This window comes from Xiphophorus couchianus, chromosome 13, assembly GCF_001444195.1.
Source record: "Xiphophorus couchianus chromosome 13, X_couchianus-1.0, whole genome shotgun sequence".
NCBI classification, from domain to species: domain Eukaryota; kingdom Metazoa; phylum Chordata; class Actinopteri; order Cyprinodontiformes; family Poeciliidae; genus Xiphophorus; species Xiphophorus couchianus.
In genome coordinates this window covers 17,460,202-17,482,998 of record NC_040240.1, presented here as the reverse complement: position 1 = coordinate 17,482,998, position 22,797 = coordinate 17,460,202, and the positions used below count along the sequence as shown (strand labels likewise).

At 37.9% G+C, this 22,797-nt stretch overlaps 1 protein-coding gene across 1 annotated transcript in view; it reads left to right on the top strand.

Annotated features, from left to right (window-relative positions):
- osbpl10a (oxysterol binding protein-like 10a) overlaps positions 1-22,797 on the top strand; it is an 86,159-nt gene that overhangs the window by 37,969 nt on the left and 25,393 nt on the right. The window contains exons 6-7 of the mRNA XM_028035314.1: positions 10,859-11,093; positions 19,755-19,885. Coding sequence (XP_027891115.1) covers positions 10,859-11,093; positions 19,755-19,885 — 366 coding nt within the window. The remainder of the gene's footprint in view (positions 1-10,858; positions 11,094-19,754; positions 19,886-22,797) is intronic.

Genomic DNA, 22,797 nt, shown 5'->3' with positions numbered 1-22,797 from the left:
CCAGTCATATATAAAAAAGTCAAATGAATATGAATAATAGAAAGAGCTGCTGGATTGTTTTTTTTGGGGGGGGGGTTCAGTGGAAATGATCAGTGACGTCAGTATTATTTCAAAAAGTTTAATTAAAACATTTCTGTTTTATGATTTCAACCATTTAAAGACCTTAGAAATACAAAGAGTGCCAACATGGCTGGAGGAATTTCTTCAAGCTCTGCTTGTAGCTCTGCCCCTCCCTCGCCTGTTGCTTCCACTGCCGATCAGCTGGCTGAAAGAAGACTACTGTGTTCCTATAATCACAGTTCCAGACAGAGCCGTTACATGATTCTTGTTTAATATTGTAGCGCTGTTTTATTTTAGTGGCCATGACTCAAAGGGTTTTTATCTCAAAATATTTTTAGTATCTTTCTGCTTTGATAGAAGATTAGATTTGTTGCCCTTTAAGGTGATGCTTATCTTAAAACTATGAGCTAGAGGCGTATAGTTGTGTTAATGAAATCAATTGGATCATGATTCACATATAACACTGTGATGCAATGAAAACAAGGTATTTTTTCACTTACTGAGAGAATCTCATTATTTACTAAGCTGAGGTGACAATGATGATTTCCCCATATTATCCTTGAATGCATGAAATATTCAGTCTTTTTTCATTTTATTGTCTTTTGCACCATTTTAGAGGATAAATGCAAACATTTGCAAGCCTCTTAGAAGTTGGAGTTTGTCATTAGGCTGAACAAAGTTGGAACTTTGAATGCTCATCAATTTTCTCTCCGTCCGTCGTCGGACTTGTCGGTTCCGGCTGCTGATGAATCTTTGGTGGCGCTGACGAGTCATTCTTCCTTTTCTGCTTATCTTCTTGGAGAAGATTGTTTCTCTCTCTCACTTCTTAATGAGCTGTCTTGAGTCAGTCTAAGGTGATTAATTGCGATATGTTGCTTGGTTTTATGAAGTGAAAATGACGACACATTCGTAAATAAACCAAAAAACAGGGTTTTTTTCTTCTTTTTTTGCTTTCAGTCTACTGTTTGGAGACACAGTGTGCTTTTTGGATTATCACCAGGATGTTGAATAATAGCGATGAGATGACTGAGCAGTCAGGAAGGAGGGGAAAACATGAACAACAGGCTTTTTAATGTGACTTACTTGTGGAGATGTATTGAACCTGAATGGAAAGCGTCAAATTCCCACAAGATATTTTTTGACATCTTGTTTTTGTGGAGCTTTATAACATAAACTTACCTTGTAGTTGTGCATAATATTTGTGAGGTTCTTCAAACTGTAGAGATCATTTGACATGAAAGATGTTGCTTATGCATGCTTAGGAATATTCTTATTGTTTTAAAAAAGGTCAATGCTGTGATTCTTGGTGTTTAAGTAGAGTTGATCAAATCTTTAACATTCCTGTAAGAACGGTGTCATATCTCTTGTCCTAATATTTAAACAGTGAGACTTTCTTGTGATCTTTTAAAGTGGTCCTCGTCAATAATACTCCAGCCTTTCTGTAATTTGCATTTTTCTGAGGATTTGTTTCTATTGTTTTTCTTTTTGTCTACCTCAATTATGAATAATTCAGTCATAAAAACACTCCTATCTGAATAGATTAACAGTGCTGTCTACAGTCCACAAACAGCCAAGTTTTAAAAAGCCTCTTTAGTCTCTTTCTGGCTCCCAGTCTGTCACAAAGATGTATTTCTGTGCCAAACACAAACAAACATTGCACATTTTAGCAAGATGATTCTCAAGGAGCTATCAGGCATTTAGAGAACTTGTACCCTTTGTACTAACATGACTTTTTGGTTTAATTGGTGGAAACTTTTTTTTTTTTAAGGCCAACACTTCTGCTTTGATTCTCTGTTTTCCTGCTTTCCAAATTTCCTTAAGGAAACACTGCACTATATAAAGTCATGGTGAGGTACAAATGATGTAAAACTAATGAGCAAAACCTTAATTATTTTGTACTTTTTTATGATTTACGAGAGTAATGCTACCTTGGCTTGTCTAACAAAAAAAAAGAGCCATGAAGTTGTTTTGTTTTACCAAGACGGAATAAATGAGATTTAATTTTATTTTTTCCCTTACGACTGGGGGAACTGCTGACGTTGTCCTTCCCAGGCACAAGTCAGTTTCTTGTAACAGGATCTGATAGAGGTTTCTTACTGCTAAAGGAGAGTTTTTCCTCTCCACTGTCGCCACATGCATGCTCTGTTGGTGTAAAGTCAGCAACACAATCCATACGATTGTTTACTGTCGCTACATTCTCATCCAGGAGAAATGAATGCTGGAAGTCAATGACTCGATGCAATCTGCTGAGTTTCCTTAGATAGAAAACTTCTCAAACTAATTTGAATAATGAACTGCACTGTCTGATAAAAAAATTTAATGCAAATATGATTGGATTGAAATAATGTTTTGTGTGAGATGCCTTGAGATGATATGATGGGAATTGGCACTATATCCATCCATCCATCCATCCATCTTCTTCCGCTTATCCGAGGTCGGGTCGCGGGGGTAGCAGCTTCAGAAGGGAGGCCCAGACTTCCCTCTCCCCAGCCACTTCTTCCAGCTCCTCCGGGGGAATCCCAAGGCGTTCCCAGGCCAGCCGAGAGACATAGTCCCTCCAGCGTGTCCTGGGTCTTCCCCGGGGCCTCCTCCCGGTGGGACGTGCCCGGAACACCTCACCAGGGAGGCGTCCAGGAGGCATCCTGACCAGATGCCCAAGCCACCTCAACTGGCTCCTCTCGATGTGAAGGAGCAGCGGCTCTACTCTGAGTCCCTCCCGGATGACTGAGCTTCTCACCCTATCTCTAAGGGAGAGCCCAGCCACCCTACGGAGAAAACCCATTTCGACCGCTTGTATCTGCGATCTCGTTCTTTCGGTCATGACCCAAAGCTCATGACCATAGATGAGGGTGGGAACGTAGATCGACCGGTAAATCGAGAGCTTCGCTTTTTGGCTCAGCTCTCTCTTCACCACGACGGACCGGTACAGCGCCCGCTTGACAGCAGACGCTGCGCCAATCCGCCTGTCGATCTCCCGCTCCCTTCTTCCCCCATTCGTGAACAAGATCCCGAGATACTTAAACTCCTCCACTTGGGGCAGGACACCCCCCCTGACCCGGAGAAGGCACTCTACCCTTTTCCGGCTCAAGACCATGGCCTCGGATTTGGAGGCACTGATCCCCATCCCGGCCGCTTCACACTCGGCTGCGAACCGATCCAGCGAGAGCTGCAGATCACGATCTGATGAAGCCAAAAGGACCACATCGTCTGCGAAAAGCAGAGATGAGATCCTGAGGCCACCAAATCGGATCCCCTCAACACCTTGGCTGCGCCTAGAAATTCTGTCCATGAAAGTGATGAACAGAATCGGTGACAAAGGGCAGCCCTGGCGGAGTCCAACTCTCACCGGAAACGAGCCCGACTTACTGCCGGCAATGCGGACCAGACTCTGACACCGGTCATACAGGGACCTGACAGCCCGTATCAAAGGGCCCGGTACCCCATACTCCCGGAGAACCCTCCACAGGGCTCCCCGAGGGACACGGTCGAACGCCTTCTCCAAGTCCACAAAACACATGTAGACTGGTTGGGCGAACTCCCATGCACCCTCCAGGACCCTGCTGGCACTATAAATAAACTAAATTGAGCTGAAAAGGGAAAAGAGGAGCTTCAGGTGTAAAAAGTTACAGTTTTTCATCACTGCTATCTTGATATCTGGGTGTTTTTGTATAGTGCAAGCAAAGTTTTTAACCTGACACAGTCAAAAACTCTTATCTACGCATATCAGACCAATCGCTTCTTTTGGTTTCATGCAGGAACAAAGTATCTTTGTTTGATCCGAGCAGAATCAGGTATTATTCCAGGTATTATATAAAAGAGACAACTCTGTAGGATCTGTACGCCTTCACTGTTGCCTTTTTATTGAAGAACAACAAAACTAGATAAAGTCTTTAAAAGAATCGTTTATTTCAAGCAAATTGACATTTTTTTCCACTTTTTCTGGCTGAGTGGAAGTTATTAATCTTCTGCAGCTCCAACTTGTTCTGCTTAAAATATTTCGCCTAAACGATTCACTAAATGACAGAAAGGCAGCAACTAGTGATCAACATGAGTGAAGAACACATCCAAGTTCTCAAGAGCGGACAGTTTTAATAAACGGCATGCTGAACGTGTAATCGCTAAGCTCTACAAGCTCTACTTTGGTTGCTGGGCTCCTCCGAAGACAGACGAAACGTGGCTCTGTGTGATTTATGTTCTCTCTGTTTTGGTTCAGAAGAACTGGGTCGCCGCTCACTGTGACCTGATTCAACTCCCCCGTCATTTAACTTCCTCTCTCCCTACCTCCTACTCCTCGTCATTCGATTTTTTTCTCTTCCTCTGTTCTTACAAGGCCAATAAACTTTCCTGACAAGTTTAACAGAATCAGTGGAGCCTTTATGCATTGATATACGAAGAGCTACACTTAGTGGAGACCAGAAAGCTGCGCTTTGCTGATCATGCAGTGGATTTGTGGTCTTATCAGCTGCATCACAAATGTATTTTGTGGCTGATAACGTGTTGTTGAATGTTATTCAACAACACGTTGCTGTTGAATGTTTGTATTTATTGCAGCTGCAAATCAAAACAGTTGAGACAATTGTCAGACCTTGCATAAATATTTGTTCGAGCTGGTTTGGTTACAACTCGATAACTCGACTTTAAGCATTCAGAACTGACTTTACATGCATTCAGAATAGTTATATCTATTATCAGCTCTCTATGCAAACAAATGATGTAGCCCCATTCAGGGGACTATCAGACCTGCTGATTTTGTTGTAATAATACAATAAATACAATACCATGTTTTGTTATCTAAGTTTAAAAAAAATCCATTCATTGTTTTAATTTATAAATTTTACTTAAGTTTCACAACAAAAAATGAGCAGAAGAAACTAACGGTAGACTTTAACCAAAGCTCTCCACACCAAAGCAATGCAGAAATGACTTGGTTTGATGACAAAAAAGAAGCTTAAAAACCCACTTTGTTGGTTTTAAGCACCATGGTAGGGAGTTGTTTCTACAGTTGGCAAGCCTGGTGGTAATATAATAATCTAGTATGGCAAGTCAACTGGTCATATAATCATACCCTTTGGAAACCTGATTGTTTAAAACTACCATTAAATAAATCACCGGGCGGCCCCAGATGCTGAATAGGTCTATTTTCAGACTTATTTAAGGATAATTAATATTATTATAATTATTACCATTGTATTTATGCAGAATTTTCACAAATATAACTAAACAATAACCCACTATTGCTTATTTTTGTAATATAACTTTCAATTAAATATATTAAACTACATAATTTTTCCGCTTTGTAAGTAAGAGGATCACACTTGGCAGCATTCTAAGTCAGGATTTAAATAAGAATTAAATTCAAGAATCTTATAAATGATGAATAATTTTTTTTTCTACATCGTTCAGGGATAAAATGCTCCTAATTAATATTTAATAAATATATGTATAACTTTGTAATATAATCACAGGTCATAATAAAGGATTGAGATTTAGAAGGGCAGGAAATCATAAGATCTTGAATCTTCCAACTGCTCCTTTTCAAACAAAATTATGTAAGATTGCATCTCAATGGGCAAAATTTTATTTTTTTCTTCTTTTACTTTTTATCTGTTCAAAATAAATAAATAAATAAAGTACCTCAGGGTGCAGGTCCAGTTAGGGTTTAAAATTTTAAACTTGACAATCAATGTGGCGCTAAAACCTCTGGAAGAAGCATTGCCGTAACAACGCATCAGGGCGGCCTGGTGTTGAGTGTTGAGGGCGCCGTCATGCTGTCACCTTCCATCCGTCTGTCTCCGTGCTCGATGTGAGATGCTGGGAGTCAGATCACACGACCGTCTCTCCTCAGCTTGACATGAAGTCGTGCAATACTTCAACCCTCGCTCCACCACAGCAAAGACAGATGACTGGGCCTCTTCTATTTCTGGAAACATCAGCAGCCTTGTTGGCTCCAGAGAGCGCTGCGTTAGTGAAAAGTGTTTAGAAAAGCAGCGGGATCTGCCTTAGGTGTGAACTTGTTCAGTCTGAGCAAGTCACAATCTCAGTCTTTGGTCTGGACATTAAAACAGTGAATATTGTAGCCCTCATAGACCCACTCCACATTTCTAACCAATCTGACATTTCCCTCTTAAGAAAAATTCAAAATTAATCTGTTGAATGACTTTTCTTGCATCAGTGGAAGAGAACACAGTTCATTCATGCCGTTAAAGGCGACTTATTATGCTTCCTTGAACAGAAAGGTCTATGAAATATGCAAAACATGTTTGTTAAATTTTTTTTTAACAAAATCATTCTTATATGTGCAGTTATACAACCGTACATCTTCGAAAAGCAGAAATAGAGCCTTTTGCACAACAAACAAGAAAGCAGGAAGTGGTTTCTGGATGGTAAGTCAACAGAAAAAAATAGTCTTTTCCAGTAGCCGTTGTGCACACATAGGTAAAACCAGCTGGTCAAACGTCCTAAAACTCAGCTTGGGTTGCTAGGTGACGGGCTGGGCTTTGTGTAGGTTGCTATTTCTGACAATACATTCTGATGGTTTTTGAAACGGGTCATTTTCCAGAAACCAAACAATATTAACTCACAGCCAAGAAACGACTGGGTCTTTTTTTTTTTTTAAGTACTAGTTGAGACATAAATGGAAGTACACTAACAGGAAATTGGGAATTTTACATAATATGTTCCTTATAATGTTATTTTCTTAGTCCTCAAGAACAGAGACATTTTTTTTTCACAGGGTTTCAGAAATGAATGACAACATTCTTGCAGAAAATCAGCTCTCCTGTTCTCCATTTCGATTCTGCATTATGTTTTCCTTCAATCTTTCTGAAACCTTAATTATTTTGTTCTGTATTTGCTGCCCCGACCTGTTCCTTTTTATGTATTTTATTTAACACTTCATCTGCTCCTAAATTTGCTTATTGTCTTTTTGCACTCGGATCCTTTCAGCACTACCTACTTTCTCATGCTTTGCTCAGTCGAGTTATATCCTTGTTTAAAATTGCCTGCATCTCCAATTTATTTTCCCTCCCTCTTCAAATCTTTTATGTGCATACTATATTTTTGTCTCCCTTGGCTCAAAGCTTAGTAATAATAATAATCAGTTTTTCCCTGCTATGTGTAAAACTGTCATGTTTTGCTTGCATCAAGAAAAGTGACTTCATTTTACTGAGCACTATAAAACCCAGTGAGCTGTGTTATATCAGACCGAGGTTTGTTTTCCCCTGCAATTCTTATTGTTGCATAGCAACAAATTTGCTCTCCAACTTGCATTGCCACACACTAATGACCCTTTCAGTGAGTAATGGACCTTAAGGCAGGTTCTGATTTACTGCATTATTAGTGTCACATAGATTCAATTACACTTTTTAAAATTTTTTTTTGTTTGTTGCATCGCTTTTTCCGCTCCATTTTTGCCTCTCTTAAAAACCTTCAGTATTTTTATTCTAGAGTGCATCTTCCTGTAATAAAGCACTCCTCTATTGGGTGAGTAATTATTTTTCCAAAGGGACCACAAGAGAATTTTTTCTGATGTTAGAAGGAGATGTATAATGAGATTGGAGCGTTTGCTTTGTTTAATCAACTTAATGCGCAATGGCAGCATCACTGCACTTTGATAACCAACAACAGGCTCTTTCAAGATTTTGGTTGTTTACTGACAATTTAAGAAAAGAGGATCTTTTAATATTTTCTGAAAATGTAAATGTTTGGATAATCTCTGCCTGAAAACATTGAAATCTGATGTTAGTAAATGAGGTAGTGGGGAAAAAAAGAAAGTATTCACACACATGTACCGTACTTTAAGTTAACGAAAAACTTTCTTTTTCTCTGGGACTTGAACAGCTGTGTGATCTGATGCAGGATTATACGCGTTCCTGAGGTTTGTGTGGGGAAACAAATGTTTGAAGCCATACAATATTAATGAACAGAACATTTCCGAACTGATAAACAACCTAGATTTATTATCCCTGAGAGAAGCTGATTACCTGTGAGCGAGAAGCAATGTTGTCTCCTTCCCTTTGAGATGCATTTAGACTCGGATAAGTGAGTCAGACTGGAATAATTCTCCCTGGGAGAAATCTCTGTTTCTGGAGAAAGTTTTCTGTTCAGAAAAGTTTTGTTTGGTTCTTTTTTTAGCGCCGTCGTCTCACAGCCGTTTCTTTATGGGGAAGACTTATTGCCTGCAGCTAAGATGGAGACGATGTCACTGCCTACACAATACTAACACTATGGATGTGTTGGATGTTGAAAGAAGAAACTGTGACATTTATTTATGTCTTTATTGTATGCGCTTAGGTTTTCTATTTTTAGGTCTCTTTCAGTATCTAGTAGGTTTTTTTTTACATTTAACCTTCCTCTCTGAACAACATGACAACCTAAACCGGTATTTTTTATGTCTTTAATTATTCATCGTTCACTGATTCTTTTTTATGATGCAACTATCTCAATTCAGCGTTCTTCTGTCAATCTTTAGTTATGAGGTGAAGCAGCAAATGCCTTTTCTACTGGGAAGGTAACCAGACTTGTTAAATTTCTCCCAAAGCCAATGAGCCGACTGTCTCTGAGTAATATGACCTCTGTTCATTGTTTTTAAGCCTTTGCCTGCAGTTTTTTAGATGAGAGGAAATATTTTTTTAGTTTTCTGGTGTGTTTCTAGTGGCCTTTATTCATTAGTGGCTGAACAGGAAGAAGGGCAGAGAGAGAAAGGTTAGTCCAGAGGTCGCGCTAAACTTCTTTTGCTGTGCATCATTTTGACTAACAATGTCAAAACAAATCCTGTTTTGTTCTATTTTTACCCATTTAATTGAAATTCATTTTTATTTTGTTTCATTTTCAACAAACTGAACAGATAATCCACATTGTGTCTACATCTGAATACATTTAACTTTTTCACTGGAGTGATGAAATTATATGCTTTGTGTCTTTGGATCAACGATTTACTTATTCCTTTTTGACAACTAGTAAGATTACTTTAAAGTCTTCCATTCTAGTTTAATTGATCATATAAAAAATAAAAATTAAAAAATGTCAAGAAGGTAAGGTAATTTTATTTATATAGCACATTTTCAGCAACAAGGCAGTTCAAAGTGAATTAAAAGGAAATACAAACAAAACAATAAACCAAACGAAAGAGCAAAAAGAAAAAGACAAAAATTATAAAACTACATATTGGTTCCCCATATTTAATAAGAATTAATGTATTTTTCCAATTTTATGTTTTGTTTTTTTTAATCTAATTGCTGTGTCCCTTAGATTTTAACAATTTACTGCAAACTTTGAACATTGGGAGACCCACAGCAGGCTCTTGCAGCTGTCAGTTTGGAAGTGCATGCTTCAATAATCAGAAAGAAACTGAACTGTACAAATCAAACATTCATAACATTCATGTGGAAGCAGGAAATATTTTGAAACTGCACACCAGCTGTTAAAAATCAAACAAAAGACGGCCCTAGAGAGCAGATTCAGTAATATTTCGCAAGTTTCTCAGAGATGATGTCGTGTTGCTCAATTCTATATGAAAGAACAGAAAAATGTTTGAGACTGTGCACATTGATTGTGACTTGCAGCTATGAGACTCCAGGAGTGAGTCTGATGAACAAAGCTAACACACATACCCACCAGAGGACAATACAGGGACCGTTACTGTGAGAAAAAGCTTGAGGGAGACAATCAACCAGTCAAAGATGAGACCACCCCCTTGCTGTTCCATTATAGCACCAACTGATGTGACAACAAAAGATAATTTTGTCTAAAACATCATAGTCAAACTGATGTGAAGCATTTTTGTATTTATTGTATGTTTAAAGAAAATCGGATGAACAGTAGCAGGGGGTAAAAAAACAGAGCAGCTCCCAGCTTTACTGGTGAGGCTATGACCCACTCTGTCCCGAGTGAAGAAAAATTTCCATTTAGATTGGAATTCATTATCGGCTTTAACATTAGCCCTCCAAACCAAATGAAGAAAAAAAAAATTATTCTTTTGTATTTTAACATTCAAACTGCTTTTATTCGCAGGATTTGATGACTCATCTAATCACAACGAAACTCCAGACCAACTACTGATTACATCTACAATTCATGAGTCAGCAGTGAAAACATGCATTAAAGCCGAAACAAATTTTGTTTTGTTTCTTGTCGTCAGCAAACGCCTTCAATAATCAAAACGTGACCCCCAAGGACCACAACTGAAGGAATAAATATTCACAAAGCGAGCCAAACACAATTGGTTTTATCATTCAGGAAAAGCTGTGCACAGTGAAATCTTGGAGATTGTTTTGAAATAAACTGCTTGGTTGTTGTGAGTCATTGTGGCTGTTGCAAAGGCGAGCTATAAAGGAACATTAATGGTTACCAATTTCAGGAAGGTAATAAAAGTGTAAAGGTTCACTGAAAGAGGAACAGCTGAGCTCTGAAAAGATGGGATGTTTGAGGTCAAAGGTTATCTGATCAGGCAACAGATTGGACATTTAAACTCTGCCGTAAATTCAAACATCAGGAATTTAGGTGTTTTTGAACAATCTATCTTTTGATGGGCACTCGCAGCTTGCATGAATATATTTATCATTGAAAAATAAGGAACATGAGATGGATATTTCCAGTTATTCACTTCTACATGCAGTGGCTTTACTTGCTCCAAAACTGTGCTGTAAGACTTTTAACTGGAACAAATAAAATGGTTCAATATGCCGTGCCAAAGAGCCAACAATAAATTATATTACATAGACAAGTTTGTTACAAGAGACAAGAAAATGTAGCAACGGCGATTGTAAATAAATTGTAAATATTCTATGTTCTGTGTCAGGTGATGTCCCAAGCGGAGGGCCAACAGAAGAACCTTGTCCACTCCATTGACTCTCTGCCCACCAAAGGCCCGCTCTCCTGTTTGGACCAGGACCTGCTGCTGCTCAAAGCCACGTCGGCTGCCACGCTCAGCTGCCTGGGAGAGTGCCTGAACATCCTGCAGCAGACTCAGAGCCACAGCAGCCAAGCGCCGCCTCAGTCCCACGCCTCCCAGCGTAACCGGGGAACCCCCTCTGGTGAGTCCGCCACGGGACCCATTCCGGTACTGTTACTGGAGCCCCCCACTGCTCTGGCCACCCCATCCCCCTTATCGTTTCAGTCTTCACCACCTGAGCCCAGCTACTGCGGCAAAGCCAAGTTGGGGCAGCTAGACTGTGGCTCGTGTCCATGCCTGATGGGTACGCTGAACTTAAACATCTGCAGTAAATGCTGTTGAATGTCGCACCCTTTGTGTTTGAATATGTTCACTTTGTACCATTTCTGTTTGTCATGTTTTGTCCGTGTTTGTCTTGTTTTGTTGGTTTTTGTTTCGTCAGTGTCATCAGTCCCATTGAAATGCCAAAAATTCTTCAAGTGGTACCAAGTTCAAGCATGAAAGTGGAGTGTGTTTGAAAGGGTTGTTCACAGAACCCCTTTAAGCATGTCAACCTGCATATCAGGAGAGGAAAATGGCCTTCTGTGAACGGGTATACTTGAAATAAAAATCTATGCACTTTTAAATCTCCTTAAAGGATTAAATCTTTGCCAAAACAATCCACTCTGGTGCCTCAAATGTCAGCCCTCCACCATGTCTAGCGCGCTCTGTGCCTGGTCTAATAAAGATGTTTTGAATCATCTGAAGCTTGAGGGTGGTTCTATTTGGCAATAATAAGTAAAACAAATATCTGGCAGGACTTCTATAAAATGGAGTATCCAGTTAATCAGCTGCTGCGGACTAATCCTGTTTTCCCCAAGAAAAGATGCACATATATAATCCAGTTATGGTGATCAGGTTTCTGTAGAAAAAGACACATAAATGTTTTGGAGGTTTTTTAGTAAAAAAAGATTTGATTACATGGTGATCTCCTGAATTGCTTTGGAGTAATACTTAAGAAATTTGTTTGATGCTTCAGTTTCAAATTTCAGAGGAAATAGTTTTGCAGTTCACCTTCATAAACTGATTATTGGTTTTGATGCAATATCCATTTTGGGCTTTTATGTATTGAAGTTCTAATTCCAGTGTGAAACAATCAGACAACAAGCAACTCTGAGTTTTAAAAATAACAATTTGGTTCACAGATTGAAATTTATTGGTTGATGTACTTATTGTCTCCCCCCATGTTTGATTAGCAAACTACACCTTGACCACAGTCATTTTGTAGCCATCAAAAAGTCCAATCTCTCTGGATATTTCAACACTTTCTTGTGTTTAATTAGTGTTTTTAAACTGGTTAGTTTCCTGGTGCAGACAGAAGCTAAAAAATGGTTCGGAATAAGGTTTGAAAGTTGCCAGCTTTAATGTTATCCGACCATAAGCTCATAGATGAAAATTTACTTTTTGTCGATTTTGACTGGATTCTGGTTAAGAAAATGTTTTAAAATGTTTGAATGAAAAGTAATCGCAATATTTTGATGAAGCATTTACCGTTTTATCTTATTAAATAAGTCAAAAACTGATATTTTCATAACTCGTATTAAGGATCAAATTGAATTGTTTTGAATCTAAGATGTTTATCCAACCAAAGTGTAAACGGTGAAGTTTCCGCAGCAATTCTTTTTTTTGAACCTCCAAACCAGAAAGTTGTTCACCTTTATCTCTGATCTTAAGAAGGTAATCTTGCATCTGTGTTTAGGAGGTGGGGAAGGTTCCCCCCCTGAATCTGCCCTTCCTCACTGTCTCCTGGTCTTCTGTTTGCGCCAGCCGTTGCCGTGCCCTGCAGGGGGTTATGTGGAGTTGGACCGCCGGGCCGCAAGTACAAACCTCTTTCTTCCTTCCGCTGCCTTGCTGATGAGTCCCGAGGGGGTCCGGCTGCTCCCCATTTTCGGCATGTACCCTCCACACCTCAGTGAAGAGTACCTTGTTAGGATCCTCAATTTTGAGAGTTATCGGTGGCGTGCTTCACCAGCATGGGCTGCATCCTGACTTCATGCAGCTGATGGCGGGAGTTGCAAGAGAGGCGAATGGTTCACGCAGGAAAGCATTCCCAAGCATGAGGTCGCACTGAGTTTGGCTGGCACGTTGGCTCCTCAGATCACCTGTTGCTCCTTCAACAAGCAAATCAACCCATTGGAGTCAAAGAGTAGAGAACTCAATTTGCAAACAATAAAAATAAACCTGCCAGTCAAAAAGCAGAGAGCAAATGTTAAGGTAATGCAGCGGAGGATCTTCGCTGGTCCCTCTAGCTCTTTCGGATCGCTCCGGTTTTCCTTCTGCCAATGCTGAAAAGAGCTTGATGCAACGCCCTCCCCCACTTCCACCAGCACACAGAGCAATTTCCTTTAAGGAAATGACAATCCATAAAGGAAATCTACTTTATTTGCAAGCCTGTCCCTGTCGCAACTTGTCAAACTCAAAGGAGAATTTCTCTTAATAATATAATTTCCTAGGAAAGTAACTTTGCAGTTACAGGATTACATACTGACCCGTAATCACTGGCCAGAAATGGAAGATAAAAACAATTGGAGAGATTTAGTGCATGACAATTTCATTGCATTATTTGATTTGTTAGGCTTTTTGTCCACTTGCATGCCTCTATCCAACAATAACATTGGATAGCTCCTGCTCATCAATTAACTCTGGTGCTTCATGGTGACTTACAAATGTCCCAGTCAAGATGTTTTATCCCTGATTTCAATTAGACTGATTAAAAATCGGAAACTGACTACGTTCCAGCAACACTGCATGAAGCTCACAAGAATGAGACAAAACTTGAGCAAATTTAAGAGAAAACCAAGTTCAGCATGTTTTTGTTTTCACAAATGAAGGTTTTATTAATCACAAACTGTGTTTTTAAGGAGAATTCCTGCCAATGACTTGTTAATATATTACAGGTTTTTAACACTTAACACTGTTGTTTCTGAGCAAACATTTAACAGGAGAGGAATCAATGCATATTCAAAAGGCACCTACAGGATTTATTGAAATAGTTGAAAAATCTGGAATTTAATTTTATATTTTGTATAATTTAGGTATGGAAAATATTTTTAAAAATTCTTTCAGAAAATCTTTTTTTAATATATATATGTATAATAAAACTCTCATAATGCTTAGTAAATTAGGGTTGTTTTAATTATATTTAAATGACTTCAGTTTTGATTTATCGTATCACAACTTGATTTTAATATTTTATATTGTCAGTATTTTGTTTTTTGACTTACAGATTGCACACTTCAGAAATAAATCCAAAAATGTCTGTCTCTACGATGTTTGCAGTCTAAACAACTCTAGGCAAATCTTTTCTCGGACCTGTGGTTCTTAAACTGGACCTAAATGCCAAACAAAACCCTGCTGCATTCTGTTTCTTTATAAAATGGTACCAATGTTCACAAAACTCTTCTCAGAGCAGTGGTTTTCAACACTCTGCTGCATGTTTTTAGATGCTTTCCTGCTGCAACACACTTGACTTTAAAAACAAAAAAAGGTGATTGACGGCTTCTGCAGCACTCAAATGCATACAGAGGAGAAAATGCAATCATCTGAAGTAGATGGAGCAGAGTCACGTCAAAAACATGAAGGATGGTGGGACCAGGAATGAGAACCACAGTTTCAAAGTATCTGCATCTAGTATAGCAGACTTATTTACAAGTCCAAGAGTTATATATTTTGAATTAAAAAAGATTTGAGAAGAGTATCGGAAAATATTTCAGCTTCATTTGTTTTGATGATTTGGGAAGCCTATAGATAATGAGCTCCAATTACCATTTAACCATTTAGCTAAAGGCTAATATTTTATACTCAAAGATCCAGGATGTTCTATAAAGTCTGTCTAAATATAGAAACCTGAGTTTAGGAGAAGATTAAAAATGCGTATGATCCCTGATCATTCATGTTAAGTGAATGTAGCATAAAACTGATGAACATCACTGACCCTTCAGGTCGAGATAAAGATGCTCTTGTCACTTTAATGCTGTCAGAATGTGTTAAATCTGATAAAGTAACCACTGGTGATGTATTTCGTGTTGTTACATTTGAGACCTACTACACATAAGCACGTAATGTTATACTGCCATATTATATTTAAGCTACTGTGTATTTTAAAGCTTGCACAGATGAAGAGAAGGGGAATAGCTGAATATACAGATCTAGAATAATGAAGAGTTCACTGCACTGAACCCCATTAAAACCAAATATTGATTTCTGAACTCTTCCTGAGTTAAAACATTAGTATTGGTGTTTCTAAATTAATATTTAGATAATATTTATATATTTTTGATGTCTGAAAGCTCTGCATCTTTTTCCTTATTTTGACCATTTCTCATTTTCTGCAAATACAAAATTTTTGCTTGTAATTTCAGAGACATGTTGTCAGTAGTTCATAGAATAAAAGAACAATGTTCATTTTACTCAAACATATATCTATAAAAGTAAAATCAGAGAAACTGATCATTTTATGTGGTCTCTTAATGTTTTCCAGAGCTGTATATGTTTTTTTTTTACATTTGTATTAAGCAGATTTAATGTGGAAAACCTAACAAAGTATACATTTATTACTAAGTTTGATTGAATTATTCAACTAAAAGTAATTATTGCAATTGATTTCAATTCAGTTTATCATTGTGGCAGCTGACAACATTTCAAGGTGTGTTACTAGAAAATTGATGTTTTCTATTATCTTTGCGTTATTGGAAGACAATAGGCTGAAGTTAGCAAATTTGTTATATTTCAGCCCTGAGAACCTATAGTTTTGTTTAACTTAATTGTAAGCTTACTTTTTTCTGTGCATTGCTAATGTTTGTTAGGAAAAAAAATGGTTGTAGCTCATCTGGTAGCCAGCTGGTGGCGATCAGTTGAGCAACAACAGAAAATACACAATAAATACAAACGCTTGTGTCCAATTTGCTTCTAAAATAATATTTCATCCTAGAAGTATCTCAAAATTAATTTCACATTCATGCCCATAATTGTCAAATATAAACCTCTCACTAGACCTGTACCTAAAAGTCTGTCATAAAAGCTAATTTCAAACATCTTCTATTAATTATCGACGTCTTTAAAGCTCCAAATATCACAAATAACCTTTTTTTTTAATAAAAAAAGAATAAATATAAATGACATCTTGAACTCTTTAACTTTTCACTCGCCTTCCTGCACAGCTTTCTGTTAGCGCCTTACTTTGACATGACAGCAGAATCATTATCAGGAGCTTCTTCACACTTTTCAGTTCAGCTGACAGACGCAGGCTGACCGGCGTGTCAACACCACTTGGTTTCCACTGGCGGATATCAGGAGAGGGACCGCAATTCACCTTTCACACCATTTAAGTGAATGATGTGGACATGAGAAGGGCTTTTAAATAAAAGAAATCCTGTGATGTGGCCACAAAGCTTTAAAATGAGAAGTATTTAGATTATATTTAAGTCAAATGTGGACTGAAGTATCTTAAATGGATCATTGTGGATTCTGTTTCATGCAGAAGACACTAAGTAATTGTTTTAATAAAGACAAATGAATTTAGATGAGAGTTTTAGGTTCGCACTACAATAGCTAGATACTAATTATGCAGCAGTATGTCTGTAATCTAACCTTTGTCACTAAATTTACCCATTTTTTCACTCCAATACTAAAACTCCTGACTTTTCTCCTTGTTACACTAATATGTCACTGAACTCACTTAAACACAATCCTCATCCCAGAATTTAACAACATTAACGATATCCGATCAGCCTGTCAGATTATCCAGCAAATCCAAACAAAATGCAACGAAACAGAACAAAATAAAATATTTACACAGATTACACCAATATGTTTCATAATTACGAATTAAAGTTTTAACATCTGCCTTTATGTTCACAAAAGAGTGAACTTTTAACCTCCAGTGATTTGAGTGTAAGGATTATTTTTGAAAACCCATATTTCAGCATTCATAGGGAGAGTTCATTACATGCAATAAATTAAAAAAAAAACATCTTTAAAATTGAGACTTTTTGTTCATCTTTATAGGTGGGGAATATAAAGTAAAATGGGGAATAATTTTTGGTGCAATTTTAGACCCTCTTGGCCGTATTCTTATTCTCCAGATCTCAGTCCAGTGGAGCTGAAAGCTCAGGATGCAGTAGGTGTGGGATGCTAAAATCTTTGAAAAGCGTTTATGAATAATTGAGGCCGTTTTGAAGCGAAAAACTGCTTCAAAATCCTAAAAAGAGCTATAAAACCTAGCTAGTGAAGTAGCTTGTAAGTTTGTAAACCAATAGGCCCTTATTTTAATCATCTTAGTAAACAAATTTTTTCCATTTTGTTTACTTTAGTGCCAGATTTCTTACCCTTGTGTCCAAGGTTATTCCAACCACAAATGGGACAAATACATATATCAGGAGAATAAAAAGAGTCATAACCTCTTGCATTTCCTTCAAAATTGGCTTTATTCTACCAAAAAATAAAGCAAATAGTGCATCAACAATACAGAGAGCTACTATATGGTGCCAGAACTGCTCTGCTGATGCTGAACCACAGAGAAAATGTCATTTAAATTGACCACATCGACAACATTGGGGAGTCCTTAAACAGAACAAACACACTTTTTGAGCATGTGCACCGTGTGTTTACAACACACAACAAGCACTTATTTCTGAAATTCAAGATGATTCAGACAGACGATGCTGCTGTGGTGCAGCCGACCCAAAGTAGATGAAAACCAGCATGTGTGTGACACATGAAGGTAGGAAAAATCATCTTGAAAAGATAGCAGTGTTAAAAAATAAATGTGCAACAAAACAGCAAATATCTTAAACACAAAAGGAAAATTATCTTTTGTGTTTTGCATAGCCTCATTGTTTCTGTTTTTCTTTTTTAACAGACTTCATGTTTGGGTTTACATTGTTGCTTTTTATTAATAGTGTTTATAGCTTCTTTGTTTCCATGCCATGACATTTAAAAGGTCACCACATTTTTTAAAATTTGCTTCAGAGCGAATACACTCTGCTGCGCCTGCTGTGCTCTGCTGCTTCAATGAAGCCTTTTCCTTACTTGCAAGCTTTTCCAACATGATTACCAAACCGCTGCCTTTTCATCTCAGACTTTCGCTTCAGATTTTTCCAGAAGGATCCTGACATAATTCCCAACATAAAGGCATCATTTACTCTGAAATATTCTCACATTTTGTTCCAGTTCTAGTCACACGTTACCTCAAGAATGAATGACAAAGCCTTGCAAAATAACTTTTTTACATTTTATGTTGGAAACAATACTTCTGTATTTACAAAAAATATCTGAAAAATGTGGTGTGCATTTATTTTTAATTCAACTGAGTCAATGCTACTTTGCTTTACTCATAAGAACTGAAAGTTTTGCTCATTCTTCACAAATCAGCTCAAACTCAGTCAGATTAGATGGAAAGCAGTTCCGATCAGCAATATTTTCAAGTCCTGCCCCAGATTCTCAATTTGTTTTGGATATGGACTTTGACTAGGCCATTGTAGCACATAAAAAGGCTCTTATGAATGCTGTGTTTACCTCCGTACATCCTCTCTTCTTTTGATTATTCTCCTTGTCCGGAAACACATGCCAGACATGTAGGTTTGTAGGTGAGCCACCCTTGTTGCATTTTCAGACGATGTAATGAACAGAGCTCTGTGAGGATATTTTATCATTTCTTCTTCTTCTTCTTTTGTGTTTATTTTTGACCTGTCTGCAGGGTTTCTTGCTCTTCATGATGCTAACTGTTTACAGATGTTTTTAATCTAACAAACCTCTGAACAGCTGAATTTACAGTGAAATTAAATTGCAAACAGTTGGACTCTGTTTAATAGTTACTTGACATCTAAAGGGAATTTATTGGATTAGAATTTATTTGGCAATGTCAAAGTAATAGGAGCGAGATATACGTACGCATAAACCTGTTGCAATTAATCGGTTAATCATGTGATGAATTAAAATGAGCTCTATAATTTCCATTTGGATGAGCAGTTTTGTTTAGAGACATTATAATCCATTTTATTTCTAGTTTTGGTTGTGTGTGGTTTTATTTCTTTATTACTTTTGTTGTGTTTTATGTCTTCCAGTTCCAGTATTAAGTGTACAAATTAAAGTTTATTGATCTTTAATAAGGTGGCCTAGCATTACTATCCCGTTACCATTCTGTTACTTTAAAATGGTCTCAAAATAACAATATTATCGTTTATTGCAATAATTACTGGGACAATTAGTCGTCCAGCAAATTGTGTTGTTGTGACAGGCCTACATTATGCATACTGCATTGTTTTAGATTATTCTTTGTAAACCAAATGAAAAATCATGTCCTTTCTCTCTTTGCTTCATCTTCATGCGTCAATTATCCATAAAGTTTTTGGTTTTGGTTGTAACGTGAAAGAGTTCAAAAGATGTACTTTTGCAAGGCACTGTTTCATTATTGCTGGACTGAAGTCAAATTGTAGACGTTCTGTCGAGTCATAGTAACAGGTATGACTCGACAGTCATAGTGGATATGCCACCAAGTCAGTCTAATATCAAAAATGAAACAATTTTGCACATAATTTCCTAGTGTCTGAGCTCCATCAGTCATCCCACACCTTTTAATCCCGAATGTCAGATGCAAATGGAAGATAGCGATATGCGTTTTCTCCGTTCTCTCTTATGATTCCTTCAGTGCAAAGCCAGCCGTGAATTTTTGTCCTGCTTTTGTGATTCAGTAGCTCAACAACAGGGTCTGATGCTGCTTTTCCGGGTTTTTCTTTCTTTCTTTATTTTTATTTTTTTGATGCAGATGGTGTTCCTGTGTGGACTGTACCAAAGTCTCCCTCAGGCGAGCAGCTGAAGAACGGAGGTCTGACTCCTCTGCAATCAGCCGAGCGCTCCCCGGCCCTCAGGAAAAGGAGTCTGTCCCCTGGTGCTGAGGTGAGAGTCACGATGTTTCACTTTCACTTTCTCACCTCTGGATTTAGTCTGTCATCTTGGTGTGGCACGTCTTGTCTAAAACTGCTGCCATATTACCTTCTGTGAAAACAGTTGTTAAAGGAAATCAGTTTTCAGTCGGTTTTGAAATCTAAATTGGGGGAAGAAATCTAATGCAGGATTTTATGAATGTCGTTATTGTGCTATTTTGGCCTGTTAAAGTTTACTTGTGTAGTTGGAGATTTGAAACACAGCAGATCCGTTTCTGCATCAGAATCTAAAATTTGTGTTTATTGTTTATTAGGGTCAGATATTCCTCTGCACACTTCATCCATTATTCATCACATCTTATCCATCCATCCATCCATCCATCCATCCATCCATCCATCCATCCATCCATCCATCCATCCATCGTCTAGATTCGATGCTTTAATCTTAAAATATGGATCAAAAATCAACTGGGAGCTCTTGTGAAGTTTTCTTATAGCAAAGGTTAGGACGTATGTATCAAGTTCATCCCCAGTGATAAAACAGTGTGTGGTTGTTCCTTGAAGCTAAGCTATTGGTTAGCTTGAAGTCTTTCAACTGGCTCCATACTGAATGTGCTTCATTGCATTGAGTGTAGGGTGTATTTATTTATCCATACCAGCTAGAAATCATTGTTTATTTGCATTTTTATTAAATTGAACATTACATTCAAAAAAGTTTGGATTTACTTACTTCCCAGACTAAAATGAGAAGCTATTATTATTATTTTTTTGTTCTTCTGTTCCTGGCTGTTCAAAAACATAAAAGAAGACGGACTTTAACACATTATGCAAAAGTCACATTTTCAATGTTCTTATGTTCTGTTTCTAAAAACAGTCCAAGTTCTTAAAAAACCACCCAGCTGTTTTTTGGCAGTAAGTAAATGCTTTTTGGTGTCTGGAAAACGAGTTGCTTCAAAAACTTCCTGAATATTGAGTCACTGTCGACAGATGCACTGTGCTGTAACCTAGCAACGCCAGCCAGACCCAGCCTGGTTACCTAACAACCTAAGCAGAGGTCCATCATATTTGGACCAGCTAGTTTTACCGCTGTATTCGCTGTACAATGGCTGCTGGAAAAGAGAAGTGTTTTGTTGTTGATTTACCATTCAGATATAACTTGCTGCCTTCTTGTTGGCTGTGCGCCGATCCCAGGAGGTCCTCACACGTTCCTCCCTCACTGTCTGCTGCAGAAATGGACTGTCACAGTCTGGACCACCCTGGGTCACTATCAGAACACAGTGACAGCTGTTGAAAGCTTGATGTCCTCCTTTTGCTTCATAACCAGCCACATACTAAAGTAACATCTGTAAAAGATGGTTTTACACATTTATGCCTGGTCATGCTTTCGTTAATCCACTGACTCCTATTGTCCTCTGTAAATCCTGTTGTGATTTACAGTTTCAATGTGAATTCATTTAGTCTTTTTAATAATTTAATATTGTCTCTGTAATTTGACTTTAATTTGCAGGATGTCCTTTAAAAGTCTTAAATCCATTTATCTAAAATTAAAGCATTAAAATGTCTTAGATCTATTTTTAAAAATGTAAGTTGACCTTAAATAGGTTGATCACAGGACTTACATTTTGTGGTAGTAGGAATATTTAAGCTCATACTCTATGTAGTTAATGTTTTCAGGCAAATCTTTGAGTCCCATGCAGGCATCTTCATTTTGTTTGAGGCTATTACTAATTATAGCTGATAATATACCTTTGCTATGTAGCAAATGTTTGATAAGTGTAAATTATAACCAGTTTGCTAGATGACATTTGTCTTTACCAGTGGCTCACGTCTGGTGCTAACTCATACGATGCTACATTTATTCTGTACAAAAAGTCTTGGCATTATTACTTTACTGTTATGATATCCATCCATCCATCCATCCATTGTCTGTTCACCCTTGTCCCTAATGGGGTCGGGAGGGTTGCTGGTGCCTATCTCCAGCTACGTTCCAGGCGGGAGGCGGGGTACACCCTGGACAGGTCGCCAGTCTGTCGCAGGGCAACACAGAGACATACAGGACAAACAACCATTCACACACAACACACACCCCTAGGGAGAATTTAGATAGACCAATTAACCTAACAGTCATGTTTTTGGACTGTGGGAGGAAGCCGGAGTACCCGGAGAGAACCCACGCATGCACAGGGAGAACATGCAAACTCCATGCAGAAAGACCCCGGCCGGGAATCGAACCCAGGACCTTCTTGCTGCAAGGCAACAGTGCTACCAACTGCGCCACTGTGCAGCCCTACTGTTATGATATAGGTTTTAAATTTAAATCATAATGGTTTTAAAATTATATTTTAAAAAAAGTCTTAGTTATAGTGAATTTAATTGTTCGTTGATGTTTTTACTTTTTTGTGATGTTTTTATCATTAAAGGTTCTTTTATAATCAAGTTTATTTACAAATGTTGCAGAAACAACATTTGTAACAAGAATTACTTGTGACAATTCAAGTCACTGAAATAAACGAGGTGACTCTTACAGACACTTTACTAAGAGCCACTGGCCATCAGCATTTTTCAGACTTCAAGCACTCAAACAGAAAATTAATGAATGCCGACCAGAACCTGGTCTATTGTTGCTCCTAATTGGACAACAACCAAATTAGTCGTGGTTTAGCACAACAGAAATCACTGTCTCATTTCAGCTATAAACTCTAATTGCTGCAGAAATCACATTTAATAGATTAATGTCTATGTGATTATTTAATTGAAGAATAAAAAGCTTTTCAAGCCAACTTGATCCTCCCGGCCTGGTGTGAAAATATAATTGCCTCCCTTGTTAAATCATGAATTTCTTGTGACTAACCACATTCTTTGGTTCAATTTAATAAGCTGCATTCATGACTGATTTCTGCCTGATCTGCAAAGTCAAGGAATCCC